The following is a 23,288-nucleotide window of genomic DNA, read 5'->3' on the forward strand; positions in this document are numbered from 1 at the left end:
CTGCCACGTGTTTCAATTTGGCTTAAACTCTTCTATTAAAGCGAGCTATAATTCACGAGTAGCTTTTGTACTGACCTGAGATTTGACCCGTTTACGCCCTACTTAAGTTCGCATAGTCGCATCCAAGTGCGGAAGCCTTGCTGTCAACACAGGTCTTTCACATCAAGAGGACATCCGTGCATTTCTCGAATCGTGAGCCTAACATGTTGACACATTAATTGTATGAGAAATATCTTCAAAGGGAGCATCGCACAGTGATGATGGCAAGCTCCTCGATCACCGATCTTTTTACCATTTGGTCAGCGTTTAGCAGAAAAGAACCGAGCCACATCAGCTATTGTCAAATTTAACTCGGCAATCTAATTTTTTGCAAGAGGAAGTTTGTGCGGTTCTCTTTAAAAATGTTAAGGACTTTGCATAGCACTATGAAGAAAATTCGCTGAAATTTTCACAAAAATCCGCACTAGCTGAATGCTCATACGGCGTTCTTCCTTAGCACAACCAAATTTAATTTGGCAACCTAATTTTATTAAAACCGGTTGTGCAGATTTTTGTGCAAATTTAAGTGAATTTTCTGCATGGTACGAAGCAGTTTCCTTAAAATTTTCAAAGAATTCCAGAAGGATTGATGTAGATAATATAAGGGAGTGGTAAGGGGGGCGAGGTAAAGATAATCAGTAGTAAATCCAAGTTTAAAGTGCTGGTTGGCCAGTTGCGTACAAGAGCCAGCCCTATGAATATTATCTACTTACATCTTTTGAGTGGCTAATGCGGTAAAAGAGACTTGATTTAGCTATTAAATATTGAATCATAAGGGGGGCGTAATTATAATTTATTCCAGCATCTTATCCTTAATTATTAGCATTTAATTTATTTTTTATTTTCCTTTTTTCGTTAAATAAAAGCAATTTCGCACTGATGATTCGTCATACTTCAGGTGGAAGGAGCTGTGGACCTTTCTGTGCCCGTCATCAGCTGAAGCGGGCACGAGGGAAAATGTAGGGAGGGGTGGCACGTGAGCGCTTCGAAGATAGCGCGCCACGCCAACTTTGAACGGTCATAACTTTTGAACATTTTGTCTCCCCAAGTTGAACAGTAGCTCGTTTAAAAGCTTGAATCAAGAGCTTTCATTTAAATTGGTTTTTGTAATGATTCCAGCGTTCCTCATCATGGAAAATCCCGACAAACTGAATTTTTTGGGCTTGAAAAATCAAACAACCACCGAAAAAAAAGTGAAGTTAATTTAACATTCTGGATGTAAAAAAAAGTGTGCGAGAACTTACAAAATGCTAAAATACCTGCCACAGCAGTTACTTTAGCAATGCCAAGATGTAAAATTAAGTGCTGTGGCGGGTAATTCAGCATATTTAAGTTCTCGCACACTTTTTTTACATCCAGAATGTTAAATCAACTTTTTTTTTCGGTGATGATTTTTTTTTTCATATAAAAATCTATCAAAAACAGACTTTATTATACATAAAATAAAATTTCTTGTCAAGAGCTTTCATTTGAACCCACGATCAATTTGATTCGTTGTTTCGTTCAAAAGTTAAGGCGGTCGGTACGTCTGACCTTTGACCCCCTCCCCCTCGCCCTCCTGGAGGGCTAGACGAGAGAGGTCACCGGATTTAGGGCTCTCGGATGATCCGTAATGATTCCAGAAAGTATGGATGTAAAATCTTTTGCGGTCATTGCCTATGGAAAATGGGACAGCCTCTTTACATTATACTGCTTTTATCGGGCACTTTCTTTAAAGTTTGGACTAATCCATTCAAAAATTGCATATCGGTGTACTGTGCCCTTATAAAACATTTTTAAAACAATCCCTACGACAAAATTTCAGCGAGAAAATTACGCTACGCGTGGGGGAATCCTGCACACGGCGTTATTGCATCACAGAGTGTCCCCCTCCACTCTTCACGAAGGAATACTGCGCTCGCAACGCGTATTCAACGCCACACAGTGGAACGACCCATTCGGAGAGGTCGGATGTGAACTTATTTACTATGACTGCAAATTTTGGTTTCCATCTCGTCACAACTTAAAGTTCAAGGAGTGTAGTTTGATGACAATTTAACGATAAAATCACTGAAACCACTTGTTAGCTTCTGCGTTTCGTACTGACAAAGATATCAGCTTTTTTTTAAAGTTTCCACAGCATGTGCAACCTCCTCCTTCGACTGGCTCCATTGTGCGCGACGACCTTGGGTGGGGCTCCCGTCGTCAAACAGGTCCAGCATGTGAACCAAAACATCGCGAGAATGAGAGAGAATGCACAGCTCTAGCTTTCCTTTAAACCCTCTTCCACTCAAATCATAAATTTTAATCTAAGTATCCTCAAGTGGTCGTTTTCTGTTTCACAGGATACGTGATCGGGTCGATATCCATCCTCTAAATTCTTCATATCAAACTGACGAACAATACATGGCTGGAGTGTAACATTAGCAGTCAACGCAACGCAACGCAGGTTAGAAATCATTCTTATCAGTTAACGCATGCAGACGTAACGTAAACTAGTGCAACAACAAAGCTTGCAAGTTGGCATTAATTATTTTTGTTTATTTACATTCGGCGCGTGTTGTTTTGCGGTGGCTCAAATGTAAACAAATATATAACCTAAATGCATCCACGTCGAGGTGGTCGAATGTGTCTGTACACTATACAGGGTGATTCAAGGTTAAAGCGCCGGACTGTACTGCCGTGCCGAGGAAAAACGTCGTATAAATAATCGAGAGTTACCAAATTTCTTCTCATAAAATGTTTATTTTGAAAGGAAGTTATGCATATTTTTCCTTGACATTCGCGCGAGGAATTCAATTTTTTAAATTTTTCAAATTTCGTCAAATTGGGGTACTGAAAAAATTCTGAATTTTTTTGTTGAGGAAGTACTGAATTTTCTGGGAATGTCCTGAATAGAACAAGCACTGTAAAAGCACTGATTCTTGACCAGCCTGTTTTAGTAGACGCACTGAGCAACACATCCAGCACATCTCATGAAAACATCCGGTGGAGACAAGGCTCAGTATGAGCATAGGCGGTTCTAGACCTTCATGCTTGGGGGTACCCAGAGGTAGAAAATGTCGTAGACCGGCCCCGAAGGAGAACGGTCGCTCAAGTTTCATCCCTTTCCTACCCTCCTTTCTCTTTTTCTCTCCTTCCATTCTATTTAAATACATCTAAATTCAAATTCTCAATTAGAAAATTTTTAGCAAAACTTTCCATCAAAACTATAACCTTACCATAAAAAAACAGTACTTAGAATCTTTGTAAAACACGGCTATATTAATATTTCAAGTCATATCAACCTCATGATTTACCAGAGGTCAACTTTCGACGAGATCCCCTTCCTCTCATTACCCCTTGCCCATAATCATAGAATACTGGACACCTGCAAATTTCAAAAATTCATGAAATAAAAATATTGCCAATTTTTTGCGCTTTATAATACGATTTTTTCTCGACGTTTTTACTTGCCCAAAAGCCTCTTTCACGGTTCCGGTAACCGTACTTAATTTTTGCTTGGGGGTGCCCGGCACCCACTGGCACCCCCGTAGAACCGCCTATGAGTATGAGCGCCGGAACGGATATTTGTACAGGGTGGAACCATAGAAGCGAATATCGAAGAGTCGACTGAGTCAGTCGGTGACGTAGCTGCCAAGAGTGTATCCATTTGCGACTTGCGCGGGGTCTGCTTGGGGGGGGGGGGTCACGGGGGACGGGGGGGGGGGGACTTACCGCGTGGTGTCTGTGGCGCCCGCTGTGATGGTGGTGTGAGTGAGAGGAGTGGTGGTGGTGGTGGTGACGGGTGCTGCTCCCGTGGCGGCTGTGTCTACTATGCTGCTCGTTAAGATTGGCCACCGTCGCCAGGACGTCCGGACTCAAGTTCATCGCGTACCAGTTCGACAGCCGCCGATCCATGTTCGGTTGACTCACCACTGAAACAAAGCAACGTAGTTGTAAGTGCAGTTCGAAAAAAATTATGGAGAGGGGAAGGGAGGGGCATTGAGCATTGGAAAAAAAGTTCGGCAACACGCACCAAAGTTTCAGAGTTCAGGTCCCCGCCCCTCCTAACTCTTGACCCGCTCGAGATCAAAAACGAAACTTGGGGATGTTTCTATCTCGAAGAAGAAAAATTCACCTAAACTCGTTTAAATGAAAACACTGAGATAGCTAAAACAGCAAAATGCATAAAAAAGTACGGTAACACGTACCAAAGGTCGGTAACACGTACCAAAGGTCGGTAACACACGTACCAAAGGTAGGTAACACGTACCAAAGTTCCCAAAGTCCCGCTCCTCCCTATAATGTTCTAACCGTTCAAGATCAAAAACGAGAATTTGGGGATATTTCTATCTCAAAGGGATAAATTCGTCTAAACTCTTTTAGAAGAAATCACTGAAATAGCTAAATTTAAGAAAAAGCAAAATTTATCCTAAGTATACGAACACGAGACATATGAGAAAGCCGCAAGTGCGCGCAAAATTACCTAGTTTCAGACAACACAGCCTTTAGTGACATTTTTTCTTCAGAGAGCCAATGAAAACAGGGCTATCAAGTAAAGTGCCGCCCTATTCTGCCAATTTCTAACCTGAAACTGCGTTTGTTGTGTGTCCAAAACGCAACCACGAGAGCATGCAGAAGATAGCACTTACGGCTGTCTTGCCTAACGTTATAGCCTAACATGAAAATGAATACTGCCCTTTTTATGTAATTGAAATGATATCGGTCGATTTTTAATCATCCAAACAATTTCCAGGAATCTATCGGATGATTAGTAGGAATTTGTCGAAGAACGGAGGCTTCTTTCAATAAAGTTTTCTGGTCAGAAGCTTCTGATCCCGTTTTCTCAAAACTTCATTATTTCACTTACAAGCTCTCTTCGCTATCACAGCAGAGTTGTAGTGAAGGCGTTTTGACTTTCGAGGCATTCGCCGTTTATATTAAACCGCGCCGCGGCGGAGACGGGACGGGCAGGTCTACCCCTCCGCTCCTCATTGTTCGTAGAGAACTCCTACTTCACGCGCAATGCGTGAAGTATTCCTACAATCTAGTAGGCGCTAATATCCGTCCTCCGCCGGGCGCCGTCTTCGCTGTCTTCGCCGACCGCATTGCGTTTGGCGTAATGCTTGAAGTATCCCTGTAGTCTTGTAGGCGCTGATACGCATTCCATGCCGACTGCATTGTGTTTGGCCCGATAATTCAAACTCGTGGAGTTGAACATTTCTCAACATTCTTTTTCGGTTGTTTCTACGGACACATAAATGTACGCACAGGGTGTTCCGAGAGCCCCCCCCCCCTTCTAACTTCTGAACCACTCTAGATAGAGAAACGAAATTTTGGGACTGTTTTTATCTCAAAAGGGATAATTTGCGTTGGGGGGGGGGGAGGTCAAAATTTCTGCCTCTCTCTCGGGTGAGGGGGAGGTAACTTGCTTTTTTTTAAAAAAATAAATGGTAACCCTTATCTTGTAATACTTCATTGATCATGAAAATAACATTAGAACTAACAATTATGGCGCAAACCGCAGGTCAATATCTTAATTTTTGTCCGAGTGATGATAGATCAAAGTCTAAATTTGACTTATTTTCGATGAATCATAACACTGGAACAAATTGCAGTAGAAAAAAAATAAAACGGGAAAATGTATCAAAATGTAAGCAATCTTAAGTAAAAATCTCAGAAATGACTTCAAACTAACGTTAAGGAGGGTCCCATCCGTTACGTCAGTTCAAAAATCATACGATTCCCGCGAAACGAGCCGATTCTCCCTAACTTTGCCCCAACATTATCTTGGTAAGTTCAAAATTAGTTCATCATCGCGTTTCCAAGTCCCCAAAGTTCGGGCGAACTAAAAATAAAAAAATTTAAACAGTCAAATTTAATCACCTTAAAGTCATATGAGAATATCTCAGAGGATATCAGTCTGACGTCACCATGGCCAGGATGAGAGCAAAAAGTTCAATGGGTTTCAGACTATTATCCGTCGAAATCTACTACGAGGAATGAAATTAATATAATTCACGAGGGATACTCATTCGGAAACCAGGTGGATAATCAGCGTTTGATTTCTGCACGGTGCTTCCTCGAGTCGAGAAAACTTCGAGGCCGTTTTGAGGAAGAACTCAAAATTCGATCCTCAACTGGAGGCAGGTCCTCAACTTTAATATTATTCATCCGTATAGTTGCAGACAAACAAAACTCCTCTAATGGGCAATGCCCTCCACAGTGGCGAGCCGTGAATGATCGATTATCGATATTTCCCCATTTGAGCTGTGGTAAAGAGGTTATAGGACATTTCGTCAACGATTTTTAGTCCGTGCACCAGTTTTTTCCAGTAATTTACGTCCACGCGTTTTTTCGGCACGGGAGTTTTGGTCCACGTGCCAGTTGAGACCCAAAGTTATTTGTCCCACATATAAATACAAACGACAGTCGCTCACGACGTTTTTGGATGAAAATGTATAATGTCTTGGAAGAATGAGGGTTTGCTTGTTTTTTTGTTTTGCATGTCTGTTTGGTCCAAAGGAGAATAATATATAGTTGAGAGTTTTGGTAAAAATGGGGGTGCGTCAATTCCATGAGACAAAATTCACTAAAACTCTCTACACCTCTTTGGTGTAACAGGACTTAATTATCTTTCAAGAAAATCCCACCTTGTTATACCTGGACCGGATAAATCTCTATATTTGCCTCAGCTAAAGGCTCTTAGATTTTTCCTGTGTACGATAAGTATCTTGATTTATTTTGCGAGGAAATATCTGTACTTTTAAAGGATGCCTGTCATTCTTGATACGTTCAATTTCGTATAATACTGTGCAACACCTCTGTTGTGAAATAGTTGCCTCAGGCGCCGTCGCACGGCGGGCGGGCGGTCAGCGCGAGAGGCTCACTGGCGCCTACAAACCTAAGTGGATACTTCAAGCAATGCGTGAAGTATCCACTTAGGTCTGTAGGCGCCAGTGAGCCTCTCGCGCTGGCAGCACGCCGCGCCGCTCCGCTCTGTTAAGTCGTAATATTTATACTCGCAAAGTCAGGGTTTTTTAACGCATGATTTTGAAATGTTTGCACACTCTGCATTGATTATTCTCATTTAAATTGATGGGAAAAATATATGTATCAATTTATCAAAGAAGAATAATAATATAATGTGTGTTTTATAAATATTGGTGGTTCCGTGTCAAATTTAATGATTTCCAAAGCACTTTAATTTTTTCTTTTACATGTTGTGCTTTTATTGTGCTGCAGCGAGGTGTACGCACAACCAAACGCTCAAAATTAGACGTATTTGACTCTAAAAGATCGATGTACAAATGGGTTAAAACTAAAGATTGCGTGCTTCTTGGTTTTATCGATTTCGCTCCGAACACCCAAATAATCGATATCTTTACATAGGTTTAAATGGTAGATCAATCGATACATCGCAAAGCACGCCACGCCTCTGGCCCTCCAATCAGAGCGAGGCAGAGTCGCCGATCCAAGCGCCCGAAAATGGATTGTATTCGATACATCAAACAGGTGAGATTGTATCGATATCGATTGGTTCAACATGTAAACATATCCTCAAAAGTCAATTGAGTAATCTGAGAGAACGGGTTTCTTGTGATAGGTTTTTGATTCTTATGAGTATAAAATGGAAATGCACAGTGAATTTGTTAAGAATTTTCTCATTTTCAGCTTTTCCTACTTAAATCCTAAAATTTTTGTTGAGGCAATGTTATGTTCTATTGTTTTGAACCGAGCGATACATCGAACATTATCGAATACGATATATTGGTGGTAGAATAATAAGGACGATGAAGATAGAAACACGTATATAGATTTTGAAGTTTTCAAACTGTCCGCTCTCGCGCACTTAATTAATATTTTTTTCCCTAGACTAAAAATGTGGCCTGGATACTGTAAGACGGTGGATATCAGAAGAGTTTATTTTGTGACTCTAGTTCTAATCCTTGTTATCTTTGTCGTTGATTGGCTCTCGGAATGGCACTTTAGTTGGTGTTGTATGGACCCAGCTTCCTTCTATCACCCTGCTCCTAAATTTTTAACATGGAGCTTTCTAACTTTAATGCTTGTGATTTTCCCATTAAATTTTCTATAGGTTAGAAAAACAATCCGTATACAGTCGGAAAAAGTATTTGCTTTGTTGATGTGTTATTATCACCGGTATTTTCAAGGAACGTCAGTATCATTCTTTTTTTCATCAGTCTTAAAAAAGTGATATTCCAATAGCAATATTGGTGGGACTCCAATCTATCCGCCTTTGCTGTAGTTTCCGTTCCTAGCCCGTCTAAAATTAACCTGACAGCGGTGGGATTCGAACCCACGCCCTTGCGGACTGGTGCCTAAAACCAGCGCCTTAGACCACTCGGCCACGCTGCCGTAAGAATACCGACCAAAATCACAACGTCATCAATGATGTACTTTCAGTATACATTGTCCGATCATTTCCGATAACATTGTCCATTACAGGACAATGGCGTATGTAAGAACATACTTAAATTATTTTGGTTCGCTAAAATTGCCAGACTCTTAAAATTTGAAGTGGCAATCGCCGTGTAGACATTTTTTTTCGTGGTCAGATCTAGTTCTGATCACTTTGTTCCGAAAGTATATTTTTAGACTCTCGGTACGGTTCTCATGGGTGAATTTCGATTGGTTCAAAAAAAGAAAAACTTATGCGCGGCTTTTTAAATGTCGATACACCCGAGGTTCTTCCCCGATAGGAAAATGAGGAACTAATTGATCGGTTAAAAGGCGTGCGTCTTTTCGGTGTATTTAACCAGACCGTGATTTTCAATTTACTCAAAATTAGCCTTTATTCCCCGGAACATTCCAATATTTTTCAGCCCCTCGAAATTCAAATCAAAAAGTTACTGCACTCAGTCTACTAAAGAAAAGAGTCTACGACACGCAGAGATGCAGAATTTCCCAATTTATTTACTCTGTCTTGAGGAAATGTAATGGTAATGGACTGGCAATTTTTTTGTAGCGATAATTTGCTTAAATCTCTAAAAATAATGTAAGAAATCATTCATTGCGCATCAAAAACTGTAGGAAAGATTCCTGACAATTTTTACAAAAAATGAAACATGAAAACTTCTGTAGGTTTGACATGCACGAATTCCTACTTTTCCGACACGACATTTTTTGTCATATTTAACGGATGTCCGTATCACGCACCCAAAAATGAAAGACAAACTTGCATTTCAAACTGTAAGAGTTCACATTACGCAGCAATTCGCTTTCCTTGCGGCCGAAGTCCCCACAAAACAGCGATTGAAGGCAACCGAACGCTGAATACAACTATTCGTACTTGATGGATGTCCGTATTGCATCCGAAAAATTGAAGGCGAACTTGCATTCCAATTAACGGGAACCTTGTATCACGTAGCGACGTGAGACAGTCGAACGTCTGGATGCAACTATTCGTGCTCGACGGATGTCTGCATTGCATACCCAAAAAATTGAAGGCGAACACGCTGTCCTTATCTAGGCAACCTACAACGACGCACAATAGTTAGTAGCACATAGTGCACATAGTTCCGTTTGACAGAAATACGTTCAACTGCCGTTCGTAGCGATCTCTCCAGAGCTCCTCCGGTAAATAGCTCCTTATTCCTTATTTTTTACCATTAACTCCCGATTTGATCGGGCGTCCTCGAAACTATGCCCCCTCCAATTTTTAAATAGCCCACAGGGCTAATCCCACGCTTATTACCCTGGGGCCGACCAAAGTGACCGTCGCCTGAGACCATCAAACTCAGGACCGTCTACCAGGGAAGGACCCCCCAGTTTAAGATCTCATGAAAATGTTTCATCCGGCATCTTTCGTGGTGCAAAATAACGTGCCAATAAACACACCGTCTCAAAGCTGTTTTAAGTATTTATATCCAAGTCGTAAATTGGTAATTATCATTAATTGAAACGTGTTCGCACGAAACATTTGGTTCAAGAAGCACTCAAAAAACACTCAAAGATTGATGAGGGTTTTTCCTTCTTATTCACCACACGTCGGTGAAGACATCGCGACCAATCACCTCTACTAATTGCACAAAAAACACCTCCTGAAACACGAATTTCCTCGATTCACCGATGTTCTCCGAGGTGTATTATTACACGATGGGAATTCCCGTGGATTCAACGCCTCGACAATTTAATCAGACTGCTGCCAGATTCAACAACGTATTTTGACCAACACGCGAAAAAGATGTTTTCAAAACAAATTGTCCCAAAACATATTGTTTTTGAACGGTTGAACTTGCCATGTTTTGAGCTGTCCCTTCCTCATCCTTTCCCCCGTCCGCGCTGCAGGAAATTGCGTCCGAAATTCTAACATTAGCCGCCGGGCGACGCTGGCTGGCGCTGAATTAAGCCACTCTTCTCTGTTCGGAATTTCCTTAACGTCAAGGTCGCTGCTGATTCGATCATTTTGAATGCAGTGTAACTTCAATCGTTCCTCATCTTTCGTGGCATCAAGTTCAATTCCCACACCCTGCACGATGAGTTCTAAGGTAAGTCAATATAGCCTCTGGTTTATTTTGAGAACTTCGAAAATCTATCTTCGGGATTTTTATATATTTTTGTCTTCAGCTTGAGATATGTTGCGGTGTTTTTTGGACGGAAGCGTCTTCATCCCTATTGCAAAATATTTTAGAGAAGCGATTTTTGTTAAATTTCGTCCTGAGTGTCATTATTAAAGTTTTTAAGGAGAAATAATGCGTTTCACCGTATTGCGAGGCCGTTGTTGCATTCATTTATACGCGCCCGTCCACAGTAGAGGAGCCTTAGTCCACATAAAAAGTCAAAATGAATTAATTAATATCGGAACATGAAACCGTGCTCTATGAACAAAATGTGATAAAAAATACACACTGGAAAAAAACACATTGGATCTAGGGTCCACACTCTTGAAAACATTGACAAGAAAAAGGATTCTTGATTCAATCAGATTTACGCTTAAATCAAGAACCAAGCCTATTAATTTGAGCGGATTTCCTTTTGATTTAAGCTTAAATCTGATTGAATCAAGAGTCCTTTTTCTTGTCAATGTTTTCAAGAGTCTGAACTCTAGATCCAATGTGTTTTTTTTTCCAGCGCACCAAAATTCTCGAAAAAAAAATCGGATTTGCACACCTCTCAGCACAAAAGTTTGAAATCCTATGATTCAAATTCAGATGTGTGATGAATTCTAGAGTATTCAGTTCCCTTGCGATGAACGCTACACAGATGAAAATATTTTGTGTTCTTGTGTTACTTCTGATTGATATAGAAAGTGAAGCAAAAAACCAACACAAATTTTGTGCTGATTTTGGTATAGTTTGCGGTGAGTTTAGCGCAGAAAACAATTTAGAGACTGGGAAAATGTACTCTCCCGATTGCAGCGTTCTTATTTATCACTCGTTTTTTGTTAAACTTCTTCAAGAAAACAAGCTGGCATTTTTCTTGAAATTTTCAACCGAAGGCTAGGGTTATTTTGTGTTTTACTTCCCGTATGAACCAAACTTTTGTGTCGAAATTTCTCTCCGTGGTTAATGTACAGATATTGCACTATCGCAGGTGTGATCAACCAAGTTTTTCAAGTATGCATATCATTTACCTTTAATGTTAGCACAATGTCTCACACGTTTTAATATTACATTTTTCGGACTCGGGAAAATATGTGGTGGTTTGCAAAGCTGATGATTGCTTATGATGTTTTTAAACTTAATAGATAAAAAATAGTTTTCCTGCATTATTCGTTTTCAATAATTAATTACTTCTTCTTCACTGTGAAATTGTTAATTACTAATTCTTAATTCTTAATTACTCATCATTAATTACTAAATTCTTAATTACTCATCATTAATTACTAAATTCTTAATTACTCATCATTAATTACTAAATTCTTAGTTCTTCATAATTACAAAAGAGGAAATTTTCAAGCAGTAGGTGGCAATACGTTTGAAGCTTAACATTTTAAACGCATAGTTCTGCTTAATTAACTCTCAACTACTGTCAGCTGGAGAAACTGTAGTTCCTCGCAGTTTTTAACAAAAAAAAAATGTCCTTGTATGATGGAACTAATGTTTTATAATTCATACGAAAAAGAATTGAAGCTTTAAGAAAGGTTTTGTGAAATGGACGTATATGTGCTAAAAGGAACTAGAGACGGGTGAAAACGAAGATGTATGCTCGTTAGTTGAGGGCCGCAAGAAAGAATTGGAATTATAAAGCGCCAGTGACGTCAGCGTCAACGCCGAGGACGAGATCGATCTCGACGTTATTTAACTCATGAGCCGTATTCACAACGCTCTTGTCATTTGCCCACGGTTCATAAGATATATATTATGGCGGTTAGTTCCTTTCGATTTAATGTAAAATCCCATTTTTTTCATTTTGCCGAAAGGAATCGCGCCCATTTTTGCATTATTTCTTGTGCAGGTTTTACGAGCACATCCCATCTTTCCCATTCGTCTCTTGTCCTGCCGTGCTGAGGGAGAACGCCATATGAACATTCAAAAGTTGCCAAATTTCCCCGAATGAAACCTTTATTATTAAGGAAAGTTATGCATACTTTTCCTAGAAACTGTCAGATATTTTAGATTAAATTGCGTACAAAATTGTGTGAAAGTTTCGGAAACAAATAATCACCATTTTCTCAGTAAATTCGGTTTTTACTGGAGGAAATTTGGCAACGTCTGAGGGCTCATACGGCGTTTTTCCTTAGCACGGCAGTGTTTCTATTGGCATAAATACGTCTAAGTGACCTTCCCAACGTTCATCTGATACTTCGTTCATTAAGTCATCTGTTCGTTAAGTTTTCTGTCCTGTATAACGCGAGATTTTTGAACACGTCAAGTTTAACATCAAATGATTCACAGTATCGGCAATAACTAATATTTATCGCGTCGGCATTTCATTGAATCTTGTCTTTATTCTTTCAGCTATGGATCTTGGCCGTTTTCGTGATAGCCCTTGTGGCTATCGTCCGGAGCGATAGTTCCGAAGAATCCGGAAGCTACGAACACGGACACTACGGTGGTCACGGACATTACGGTGGTCACGGACACTACGGCGGACACGGACATTACGGTGGACATGGTGGACATTATGGCGGACACGGACACCATGGTGGATACGGGGGACATGGCGGATACGGTGGTGGACATGGCGGATACGGGGGACATGGTGGATATGGAGGAAATGGTGGATACGGCGGTTGGGGCTGGGGAAAACGATAATCTTTTTTCCTGTAAATTGTAAATAGTTGTATTATATAATTTATTTGAATCGATTCCTCGCTTTTGAATTAAAGTAAACAAAGGCATATACAAGTTTTTATGTACAATACCTCGCTAACAACTGATAATAGAAATATACTTAAAATATTCTCGAGTGTACTGTTCTTTTATTATTTTCCAAATGATTGGTATTCCTCTCTTCCCGTGTTAATTGCGTTCAAGTATTTAGCTACGTGTTTTCCCTTACTCAATTTTTAAGCTCTAAAATCCTATACAATAGCATAATTGAATACCTTATTAACTTCTTATGAAGCTTTTTTTCTCGCTAATCACGCGTTTTTCGTATCATCTATTTGAATTTTTTTTTTAAATTAAGAGGAAAAGTATGACTTTTTACAGATTATGCCATGTTTTTTTTTCTGAATACAAATTTATGTCATTTTCAAACATTTCACTTTTTTAGTTGTGCACCGATTTGAAACGAATCGTTAAGATTGTTTCCAATGCTCATCACCAGCGAGATTTTTGTTAGCTTCTGCTGTAAAAAGTATGAATTTAATATAAAACTATGAGGAAACAGTGTAAATTTATTTAAATTAATCTGCCAAACCTAGGAAGAAAATCTCATGCATATTCGAATGTTGCCAAGTTTTCATATACCTACCACTAAGGAAAATTTTGAATGTTTTCTCCATAACTTTTTAAATGCACTTGGTTCAATTTCGAATGAAATTCAGAATCAAAATTATCTAGTCTTTTAGAAAATTTCCATCCCACAAAAGGGGATACTTGGCGGCTAATATTCATTTGCCCTATTTGATGAACTGTGTTTGTATAGAAGAGTCAATCTCTACATTGTGTGTTCAAAATCATATTCCCACGTCTGAGGGTCTCAAAAGAAATTGCCACGCCATGGCATCGCTGCTTTTGCTGTATAGCGCGGGGTGGCGTGATGGATACCTGATCTAGTGGTTTCGTATCGCTCGTGCCAGATTTGTCTCAGTTATTTTTGCTCAAACAATGTTGCAGCTTTGATGATGAACGGGAAATTGACCAAAATGAATCTGTATTAGAGGATTTCGGGGCCCTCCGTAAACCTCGGGGAAAGTTTAACCGGTTTTTAAAAAAAGGATTCAAAATTTAAATTACCTTGTACCTTTCCGAGTCAAAAAATTTCCATGTGGTATGCAGTGATTTAACTTTTCAAAATTGGACTTGGTTTTGCTAAGTTAATGTGCAAGAGAATTGAAACAAAATAAACTATGCACTGGAAAAAAACACATTGGATCTAGAGTCTGGACTCTTGAAAACATTGACAAGAAAAAGGACTCTTGATTCAATCAGATTGTGTTTTTTTTTTTTTTTTCCAGTGTGCATAATAGATTTGTGCTACACCGATTAAAAATATGTGTATTCTTGTATTCTTGTATTACTTTTGGTTAAAACACACATTTGGTAAACATTTTGTGTTGATTTTGGTACAGTTTGCTGTGCGTTTAGCGCAGAAAACAATGGAGAGGTGGGAAAATTCATCCCTCCGATTGCGACGTCAGTATATTCACCACTCGTTCTTTATTAAATTTCTTCAAGATTATTATCTGGCATTTTCTCTTGAAATTGTAATCGAAGGTAAGGGTTATTTTCAGGGCCGGATTAAGGGGGTGGCCACATGGCGGCAAATCTAAGGAGCGGCAAAAATTTGCAATTTTTGAAAGTGTAGGTATAAAAAAAATCGGATTTATAAAAACAAAATTACAAAAGAGAAAAGGCGACAAGATCTGTCATTTCCCTAGAGTATCGTAATTTCTAATTTTGTCGTCTCTTAGCGATACAAGAGACAGCACCTTCAATAAGTCGAGTTAAGAGAGAGACCAAACACGCAATTTGGCCTCGAACGGCCCGACTTAGAGAAATGATAACGAGGACTTGAGATGAAAAGAAGAAGCCTTCGGCGCGGCGATCGGCATGTAACACATTTTAGCGCCTACATTCCTACAGGACTGCACGAATACTTCACGAATTGCATCAAACACAGTGCGTTCATTGCGGTCAGCGAGAAACGGATAGCGCCTACAAGAATGCATGAATACTTCACGCATTGCGCCAAACACAGTGCGGTCAGCAGCGGTCGGTATGAAACGCATAGCGCCTACAAGACTGTCGGAATACTTCACGCATTGCGCCAAACACGGTTCAGTCTGCGCGGCGCGGCGGCGGAAGTTAAAATCATTGATTCACATTTATGTTTGTTCTTTCATAATTTTTTCGTTCATTTCTTATGAATGGAAGGCCTTGTCCACACAGAGATTGGTTTACGGAACTTAACTTTCGCGCAAAGTTCCGTGAGCTTTTGCTAGTAGTGTTGACAGGGCTTTCCCAGAAAATGTGCTCTACACGAGTAAATGCGTCTTATGCACCCCTCCCCCGCTGACACGTTCAGTTTATGGTTTTTATCGAGTTTCAAAACAAATGAGAAGGGGGCGGCAAAATTTAGGCGGCCCACGGGCGGCAAGTAGGTGAATCCGGCCATGGTTATTTTGGGAATTACTTTCTGTATTAACAAAACTTTCACGTTAAAATTTCTCTCTGTGTACGTAGTTTCTTCTGATTTAATGGATCAGTTGCGCTGGTTTTGATTGACATCTAATTTAAAAGAACCAGTGTCGTTTCGATCGACATGAATTGATCAAAAAAACCTGAATCGATCGATTCTCGGCTTTTTCGGTCGACTCACGGGTTTGTCGATCCATTCACGGGTTCCCCCCCCCCCCTTCTTGAATTTCAAAAAAACATACGTCTCAAATTCACCGATCGCGATCTGTTTGTTTCAGCTGCGGCTCGTGGTCTCTATTCCAATCACCGCAGCTCTGCTGATCGGTGACACCCAGGAACTCAGAAGTTACGGACATGGGTGACAGTGGAGACACCGGCTGCACAGACACCGGCACATCGGACACAACATGCATGGCCTCAGATTCGGGCATGACCTCGGACACAACATGCATGGCCTCGGATACAACATGCACGGCTCCGGATACAACATACACGGCTCCGGATACAACATACGCGGACGCAGCAGGACACTCACACCCGGATCCAGTAAACCCTTTCGACCCCACATACATCGGGCCGCACTTCGGAATTCACGATCCGGGATATCACACAAGGATGATGGATGAAAGAATGCTGATGTCCACGACCCCAGGGACGGCTAGAACTTCTAGCGGACCGCAGAGCCAAACTACACAGGACCCCTGCATGAGCTGCTGTTTGTGTTGCTTTGGTCTAGTGACCATAGGGTTTATTTTCTTTGTATTCTATACTTTAGTTTCCAGAGCGTCTTGAGTGACCATAATCGGTGTATCAGTGTGTTGCACGCAAGAGATACAGGCACGTATACGCAGGTAAAACTTTCCTACTTTCTACAAGTAAAATTGTAACAGGCATACACTAGAGATTCCAACTCATATGACTAGAGATAGCAACGCATATGAGTTCAGCGTTGAATCTACCGTGTCCGGTATCTCAGAAACTAGTCACCGCATCAAAAAAATTATAAGAACAAAATGTTCTTATTTTTCAAATTTACACTTTACTTCGGTGTCTCCTGGTCAAAAGCACCACTTCTGAAAAATGAATAAAATTGAATTGTGAGTGAACTTTTCTACTCTTATGAATAGAATATTCTAATGATATGAGTAGGATTTCTACTCATATAAGTAGGAAATTCCACTCGGGTGAGTCGGCGAATTCTAAATTGCCTACTCATCATTTTTAGCAGGGATTCACTTGCCCGCATCTCATGCGTGCAACTAAACTATTGGGCTGTTATCCAATGGATTCGCTATCCCGAAAGTCCAATTGGACGTTTATCAGAAAGGGAGTAAGTCACATCGAGATCAAACTGAGCAAAAGAGGTTTAAAGTTTTCCTCCTCCACTAAAACTAATGTCAAAGATTAAGTTTATTGTTAGTTTTCATGTTCAAAATATTTTCTTTCAACTTTGAATTGTTAACAGGAGGAATTGTGCGGCTGGTCGAGCTTAAAACTACTCCTAATTAATTTTTTCTTCGAATATGACTTGTTCCTTTCTCATGCAATTCGGTGTAATTGGAAGTGCTGAGATGTATGTTTCCTTTCCACGGAAAAAAACTTCAGTTACATCCAGGATTAGTACACGAAAACACGTTACTCCTTCCTTTTGACTGTATCCTACCAACGTACTTTTCCAATTTTTTGTCTGTGCCATAATTTTATTATTCTTTTTTACTCGGTGTATACTACGGTGTATGTTTTGAAAGTATATAATTTCAAGTACAAATTTTGATTCTAAGTGTTTCAATCGAAATCATATTTTTCTGTCCAACACATTTTACATGAAAAAACGATTCAAGTAACGGGAAGTTTGAAAGAGACTCGTCACCGAGGTATCAACACGTATCCTTAAGGCTTTGTCTCCATAGGACGTTTCATGAGATTTGTCCCAAGGAAAAATCTCACTTGTGAAGTTGGAAAAAAATATTGAGTTAGTCGATACTAATCACAGTACCAATTAAGAGCCCTTGTGGAGTCCCACGAACGATTTAAAAAGAAGAAGAAGAAACTTTGTCGTGTTGTTTAACGGGAAAAAGCCTAGATGTTTCATTCCTGCGACTCAAACTTGGGAAAAATCGCATGAAACGTGCTGTGGGGACAAGGCGTAACACTGATCAAATGGAACCGTAATGTCACATGTGAGGTCATTTGTATTTTTGTGAGTTTAGCACTTATTGTGGAATATCAACATTTATATTCTATTTCGGAATTAACTTTCAAACTTTCATGTTGAGTAAACCATTTTTACATACAATTTTGAAGAGAAGACATTAACGGGAGTGCTTACGGTCGTGCCTCGTTCGTACAGTGTCTCATCACCAATTTTTTGGAAATTTCCTAAGGTTCATTTTTATCAATTTATTTCGATCTAAAAAAGAACCATTCCACCCGTCGATTTCGGCTGTTTCCATAGTGTTTCTCCCTAATAAAATGTGTCCAGTGTTCTTTCATTTAAAGGCTGAGAATAAATTTTCACTAAGACAATAGACCGAATAAAAAATCCTAAAGAATCGCCTACTAACTTCTCATCTAAAAACGCGGAAGGAAAACAAGAAGACTCCAGACTTTCTGATGACAAGCAACTTCAAAATTAAAGTGTGAAGCTAAAAAGGGTAGATTTTCTGAAAAGTCCTTTCAGTAATATTCTAATTCTCCTTTTTCAAAACGGGCGTATTTTTGCTAAAGAGAAATATGCACAAAATATATAATCCAAAAGAAATCCGAGACACACACATCATTATTATTATGAGTGTAATTATTTTGATATTAGAATTATCCTATATTATTTTTGAACCATTGGATTTTGACTTATCTGATTTAGCATCAAATTTGATCTTTCATTTTGTTTTTAAAAAAAGGCGTAAATTTTTGATATCCTTATTATATAGGGAAAATAGCAAACACAACTTACATACAAACAGCACTTAAATATATTAAATTAATAGATGAAAAGAAGATATTTAATAGTTATTAGCAAATAGAGATGGAGAGGTAGAATAATATATTTAATCATTAGCAATAGAGAAGGAGAGGTAGAATAATATATACATAAAGTAATATAGTTAGTAATATTTAAGTGCAAAGCTATGGCTTCCTTGATTTGATTCATTTGCGCGCTGTTCCGTTGGGCATAATAACGTTCAATTGAATTTAGTGAAAAACGGTTTAAAACAGATCAAGGTATTGTTTCCTTTTTGTGGATGTAGGTGAAATTTCTTTGAAAACTAGGATGAGAAGGGATCCGAAAACTTTCTTTAAGGGTGTAATTTTATGGGTAAAACGCCAGGGAGTCGCCGAGCCAATCTAAAACGAAACTTGTTCTCTTGTGTGCAGTCGGACGACATATTCCCACTATGTACGACAACATAGTTCCCCCTACCACCTCAACGGTTGTCACAGTGTCGCGCCGCGCTGTCGCCAAAAATAGTGCACTTGACACATGCACCCGGCCCCGACCCGATACATCGAAACCCTCCCGTATCCCCGCGGCAAAAAAATCGCACTTCGATCCATCGAAACTATCGAAACAGGCTGCACTCACCCACATTCTCGGCGTCCAACATCACGGTCACTGAGCACTGAACTTGGGGGCGCTGAAAAAGGTGGCGGATTTACCAGCGGGCGTGCAATTGACTGCTTTTCTGTTGTTTTTTTCCCAACTTGCAGTTTCTAAGCGGGGTAAGGGGGGTGGGCCCCCACCAAAACCCCCCTCCGCCCCCCCGGTCTGTCGGGAGGGCCTTCCGGAGCAATACGCGCCGAATTTAGCGTTCTATTTTTGCTACAGGATCCGATTGTGAATTTCATGCGTGGCTAAATATACGATCGATTGCTTTTCGAGTCTGTTTTTCTTGACGGCTCGGATGCCGAGTTCTTTGGCATAGTTTATAAGCTACTGTGAAATATTTTTATTTTTCCAGAAATCCCACAACGATGGTACACAGCTGAACAGCGCACAGTGGGCCGGAGACAGACCATGATTAGATAAATGGAGATGTTGCATGTGTGAGGAATTTGCGATTTGACTTTTGATTCTTGCTTAAAAGTTGGCGAGAAACACGATGGTGCCACTGGTTTTCTCTGAAATTAACTCCCAAGCTCAAAAAAAGCTCTCAAGTTGAGGCCAAAATGGAGGGGATATCCCACGATATCCTGAGAGTCCACCTCTGCATCAAAACAAACTCTCCATGCAAAGATAGGGAGCAAATACATCGACAGGGCTGACACTTTATTTGGGGACTCCAAAACTGAAAACACGGCAACCCTGCTATTGTATTTGCTCCCTATCTTTGCATGGGGAGTTTGTCTTGATGTAGAGGTGGACTCTCAGGATGGCGTGGGATATCCCCTCCATTATGGCTTCAACTTGAGAGCTTTTTTGAGCTTGGGAGTTGATTTCAGAGAAAAGCAGTGGCACCATCGTGTTTCTTGCGAACTTTTACACAAGAATCAACAGTCAAATCGCAAATTCCTCACACATGCAACATCTCCATTTTCCTCTGAAACGAAACAAAAAGGTGGAAAACCTATGCACTGAGACTTAAAACTAGTCACCGGGGTCACAGGGTCAAAGTGCCAAAGTTGAAAGGACATTGACCTTATGACCCACGATTCCGGCTGCACGTCGTGCAAGATTCATTGAAAAGAAAATGGTCAGGAGGTCATTGATACGGTGTAGGGCGAAGGAAATTAATGACAGCCTCCAGTTTTCCCACTTTAAAAGTCTATAATCTTCAGTTAAAGAAATGTACCAAACTTTAAATTGGAAGGAAAAAATAATCTGGAAATTTGTACCCTGCACGAAATATATTAGGCCTTCTAGAAAATGTGAGAACAAAAATGATGTTTTCTGATTTATCGTTAAAGCTGAAGGACAGTTGAATCTTATTGGCTTAAGAAGTTGACGAATTCGAGAGTTATATGTACGCATTTTTTTCCTCTGAGCCTTCACTGAGTAAAGTAGGCCATAAGACATCCTGCGCACGGTAATTTTGTTTCGATAAAAGGAAATCAGTCTATTTGATGCGTGAAATCTCGCTCAATTTTCTTTGCCTGTCTAGAAACATACAAAGCGCATGAGGCACTATTAGTTTGGACTAATTGAAAACTGGCAACGTCATGCTGGGGCGGATGTCAAACTTTCGATCTCGTTGAGTTGGAAGCGAATCAAAATTGCTTCGCTCAGTGGGTATAATGTTCGAAACTCGAGAAATGAACTGCTAATTTTTAGCCTCATTTCCCATATTATTGTATTTCTGTTTTTATTATAAAATGAACTAAAACTTTCATAAAAAACTTTAAACTTAAGACTTTAAACTTCATCACAAGGCATGAACTTATGAACCGTGGAACTTGTTCTCTTCACAAAATGTAGCGTATTAAGCCGGTGAACTCATCAAAAAGTTTCAAATTCAAGTTATAAGGGGAAAATTGGCATTTCTTATACCCATTGATGAATGTTTTGCGTGATTTTTAGATAAAAACTATGTTCTTTACAGGTCTAATCCTATGAAGGCTCATCAAGAAAATTTTCGAATTTTGCAAACCTGCGGCGTTTTGGCTGCCCTTCATTTTCGTTCTGATATAGAAGTAGCTTTTTTATGCGTTTTTCATAAGATTATGCCTTAAAAAAAGAAATGAATTTTTTTTTACGCAATTATATTTCACAACTGGATTTTCTAGTGATTCAATCGTGTGCTTGAATGGACAACATTATCTCCGTATTAAGTTATATTTTGTAGGATGAAAAGCATTCATGATTTTTTAATGCATTTCATGATAATAAAATACAGAACAAGCATGTTTCTATTCAGCAATAAGAAACTGAATAAATAAACAAAGAAAAATAAGCACTATAACAAGACAGTTTTGTACAATTGTCTGTTTGTATAGTAAGTTCACATGAAATCAATGTTCAGTTCTTCTCATAGTGTGTGTAGAGTTGCATCTCGTGGAAAAGAAGGGGAATTTACGGACAGACTTGAAATGGAATTAAGCTAACGGTGCCAAGACTGCTGAGAGCGTGAAGGGCTCAGAAGACGAGGCGCATAAGTGTAGTTTTTGCTATTTAGAAAAACACGTGTTTGAAGTTTCAAAATTACATGGATCCTTACGGCGGAAAGAAAGTATAAACTTACTTTTTGATACTTAAAAATAGAAATTTGGAGGCGAATTTTTCACAGAATATGCATTAAAACTAGTTTTACCTGAAACCATTGATATCTTAATTTCTTCAATGACTGCACTTATGCGCCTTGTCCTCCAAGCCCCTCAGATGATGTAGCAGACAATCCAAAGATATACCCTCTCTTAACCTGCAGAACAACTCGGCCGCGTGCTAAGGAAAAACGCCGTATGAAAATTCGAGAGTTGCCAAATTTCCCCGGATAAAACATGTATTTTTTAGGAAAGTTACGCATATTTTTCTGTGAAATTTTCAGATATTTTAGATCAAATTGCGAACACAATTTTCTAAAAATTTTGGAAAATAATACTCCCAATTTCCCCAGTAATTTCGGTTTATATCGGAGGAAACTTTGCAACGTCCGAAGGCTCATACGGCATTCTTCCTTGGCACGGCAGAATTATACAATATAGCTTCATTTTCGAAAGAAGGAGAAGTTATAGGCTTTGATCCTCAATGTCTCAATTTTGATTCATATATAGACAGCTGGAATACTTCCAATAATCAACTTTCGACTGAAGAAAGACCGCGAAAAATAGTGTCCTTTTTTCGATTTAAAATTCAATTTTACATCACGAAAAACGATCCTTTGAAAAAAAGGATCTCAAATGACATCGTCTCTGATTTCGTGTGCAAAACATGTAGATTTGCAAGTGCGTCATTGACCCAGCTCTTGAAAAGACACGCAAGTCACGAAATGGTGAAACGAGAGACCATTGCTGTACTACACAACTCATACGTACACGTAGTTTCCAGAATTTTCAAAATCGAGTCATCCAAGCAAAAAGGTACGTACAATCTATCTAATTGAAGAATATACGAAGTACGATTTATTAAAACTTATTACTTTTATACTGTCGCAACATCCATTAAGAGACCTCCTCGAACCTCAGCTAACGTAGAAAATCTCCATAGCCTGAAACTGAAACGATTTCACCAAACTCTCTATTACTGTATGATGAGTTGAATAAGCAGCCGAGGTGTCAGGTATTCACTTTTATTCTATTTTATAAATATGAAGCTCAAGCTTTTCGGCTTCCGGCTATCTTCAGAGCGACGCTAAAAAGGACGAGACCCATAATAATACATGCATGACAGAGTCCGTATAGCTATGGAAACAATACGTACAATTTTTCGATTTTAAAATGAATTATTAAATTCTAATTTTAAACAGCAAACCGTCCAATTACAACGTAGGCAAATATGCTTTGTAATATGTTCGATCCATCAATGATAAAGTCCAGAATATACAGCTCTGAGTGAAAATCCATCCCAAAATTACTTTAATTTTC

The 23,288-nt window shown here is 39.5% G+C and overlaps 2 protein-coding genes and 1 non-coding gene across 7 annotated transcripts in view; 1 reads left to right on the forward strand and 2 right to left on the reverse strand.

Moving 5' to 3' along the window:
- LOC109035187 (uncharacterized) overlaps positions 1 to 17,541 on the forward strand; it is a 228,893-nt gene extending 211,352 nt beyond the window's left edge. For 2 of the 5 annotated variants that reach the window (XR_011900582.1, XR_011900585.1), the window contains one exon: positions 16,052 to 17,541. Coding sequence is in view for 2 of the 5 variants with exons in the window: in XM_072304694.1 (XP_072160795.1) it covers positions 12,924 to 13,220 (297 nt within the window). In the remaining 3 variants the exon portion in view is untranslated. Of the gene's footprint in view, positions 1 to 12,923; positions 13,354 to 16,051 lie in introns of those variants that run through there. The other 3 variants (XR_011900586.1, XM_072304694.1, XM_072304693.1) reach the window with 3 other exon arrangements.
- The window catches only part of FipoQ (F-box/LRR-repeat protein FipoQ), a 69,004-nt gene extending 49,414 nt beyond the window's left edge, over positions 1 to 19,590 (reverse strand). Inside the window, exons 1-2 of the mRNA XM_072304686.1 lie at positions 19,357 to 19,590; positions 3,736 to 3,935 (exon numbers count right to left, since the gene is read on the reverse strand). Of these exons, the coding sequence (XP_072160787.1) occupies positions 3,736 to 3,935; positions 19,357 to 19,378 (222 nt within the window). The 5' untranslated portion in view covers positions 19,379 to 19,590. The remainder of the gene's footprint in view (positions 1 to 3,735; positions 3,936 to 19,356) is intronic.
- TRNAL-UAG (transfer RNA leucine (anticodon UAG)) lies at positions 8,300 to 8,379 on the reverse strand. The gene has a single exon. It is a non-coding gene; the product is annotated as a tRNA-Leu (tRNA).
- Positions 19,591 to 23,288: the final 3,698 nt, after the last annotated feature.

Source organism: Bemisia tabaci, chromosome 9, assembly GCF_918797505.1.
Source record: "Bemisia tabaci chromosome 9, PGI_BMITA_v3".
Lineage (NCBI taxonomy): Eukaryota > Metazoa > Arthropoda > Insecta > Hemiptera > Aleyrodidae > Bemisia > Bemisia tabaci.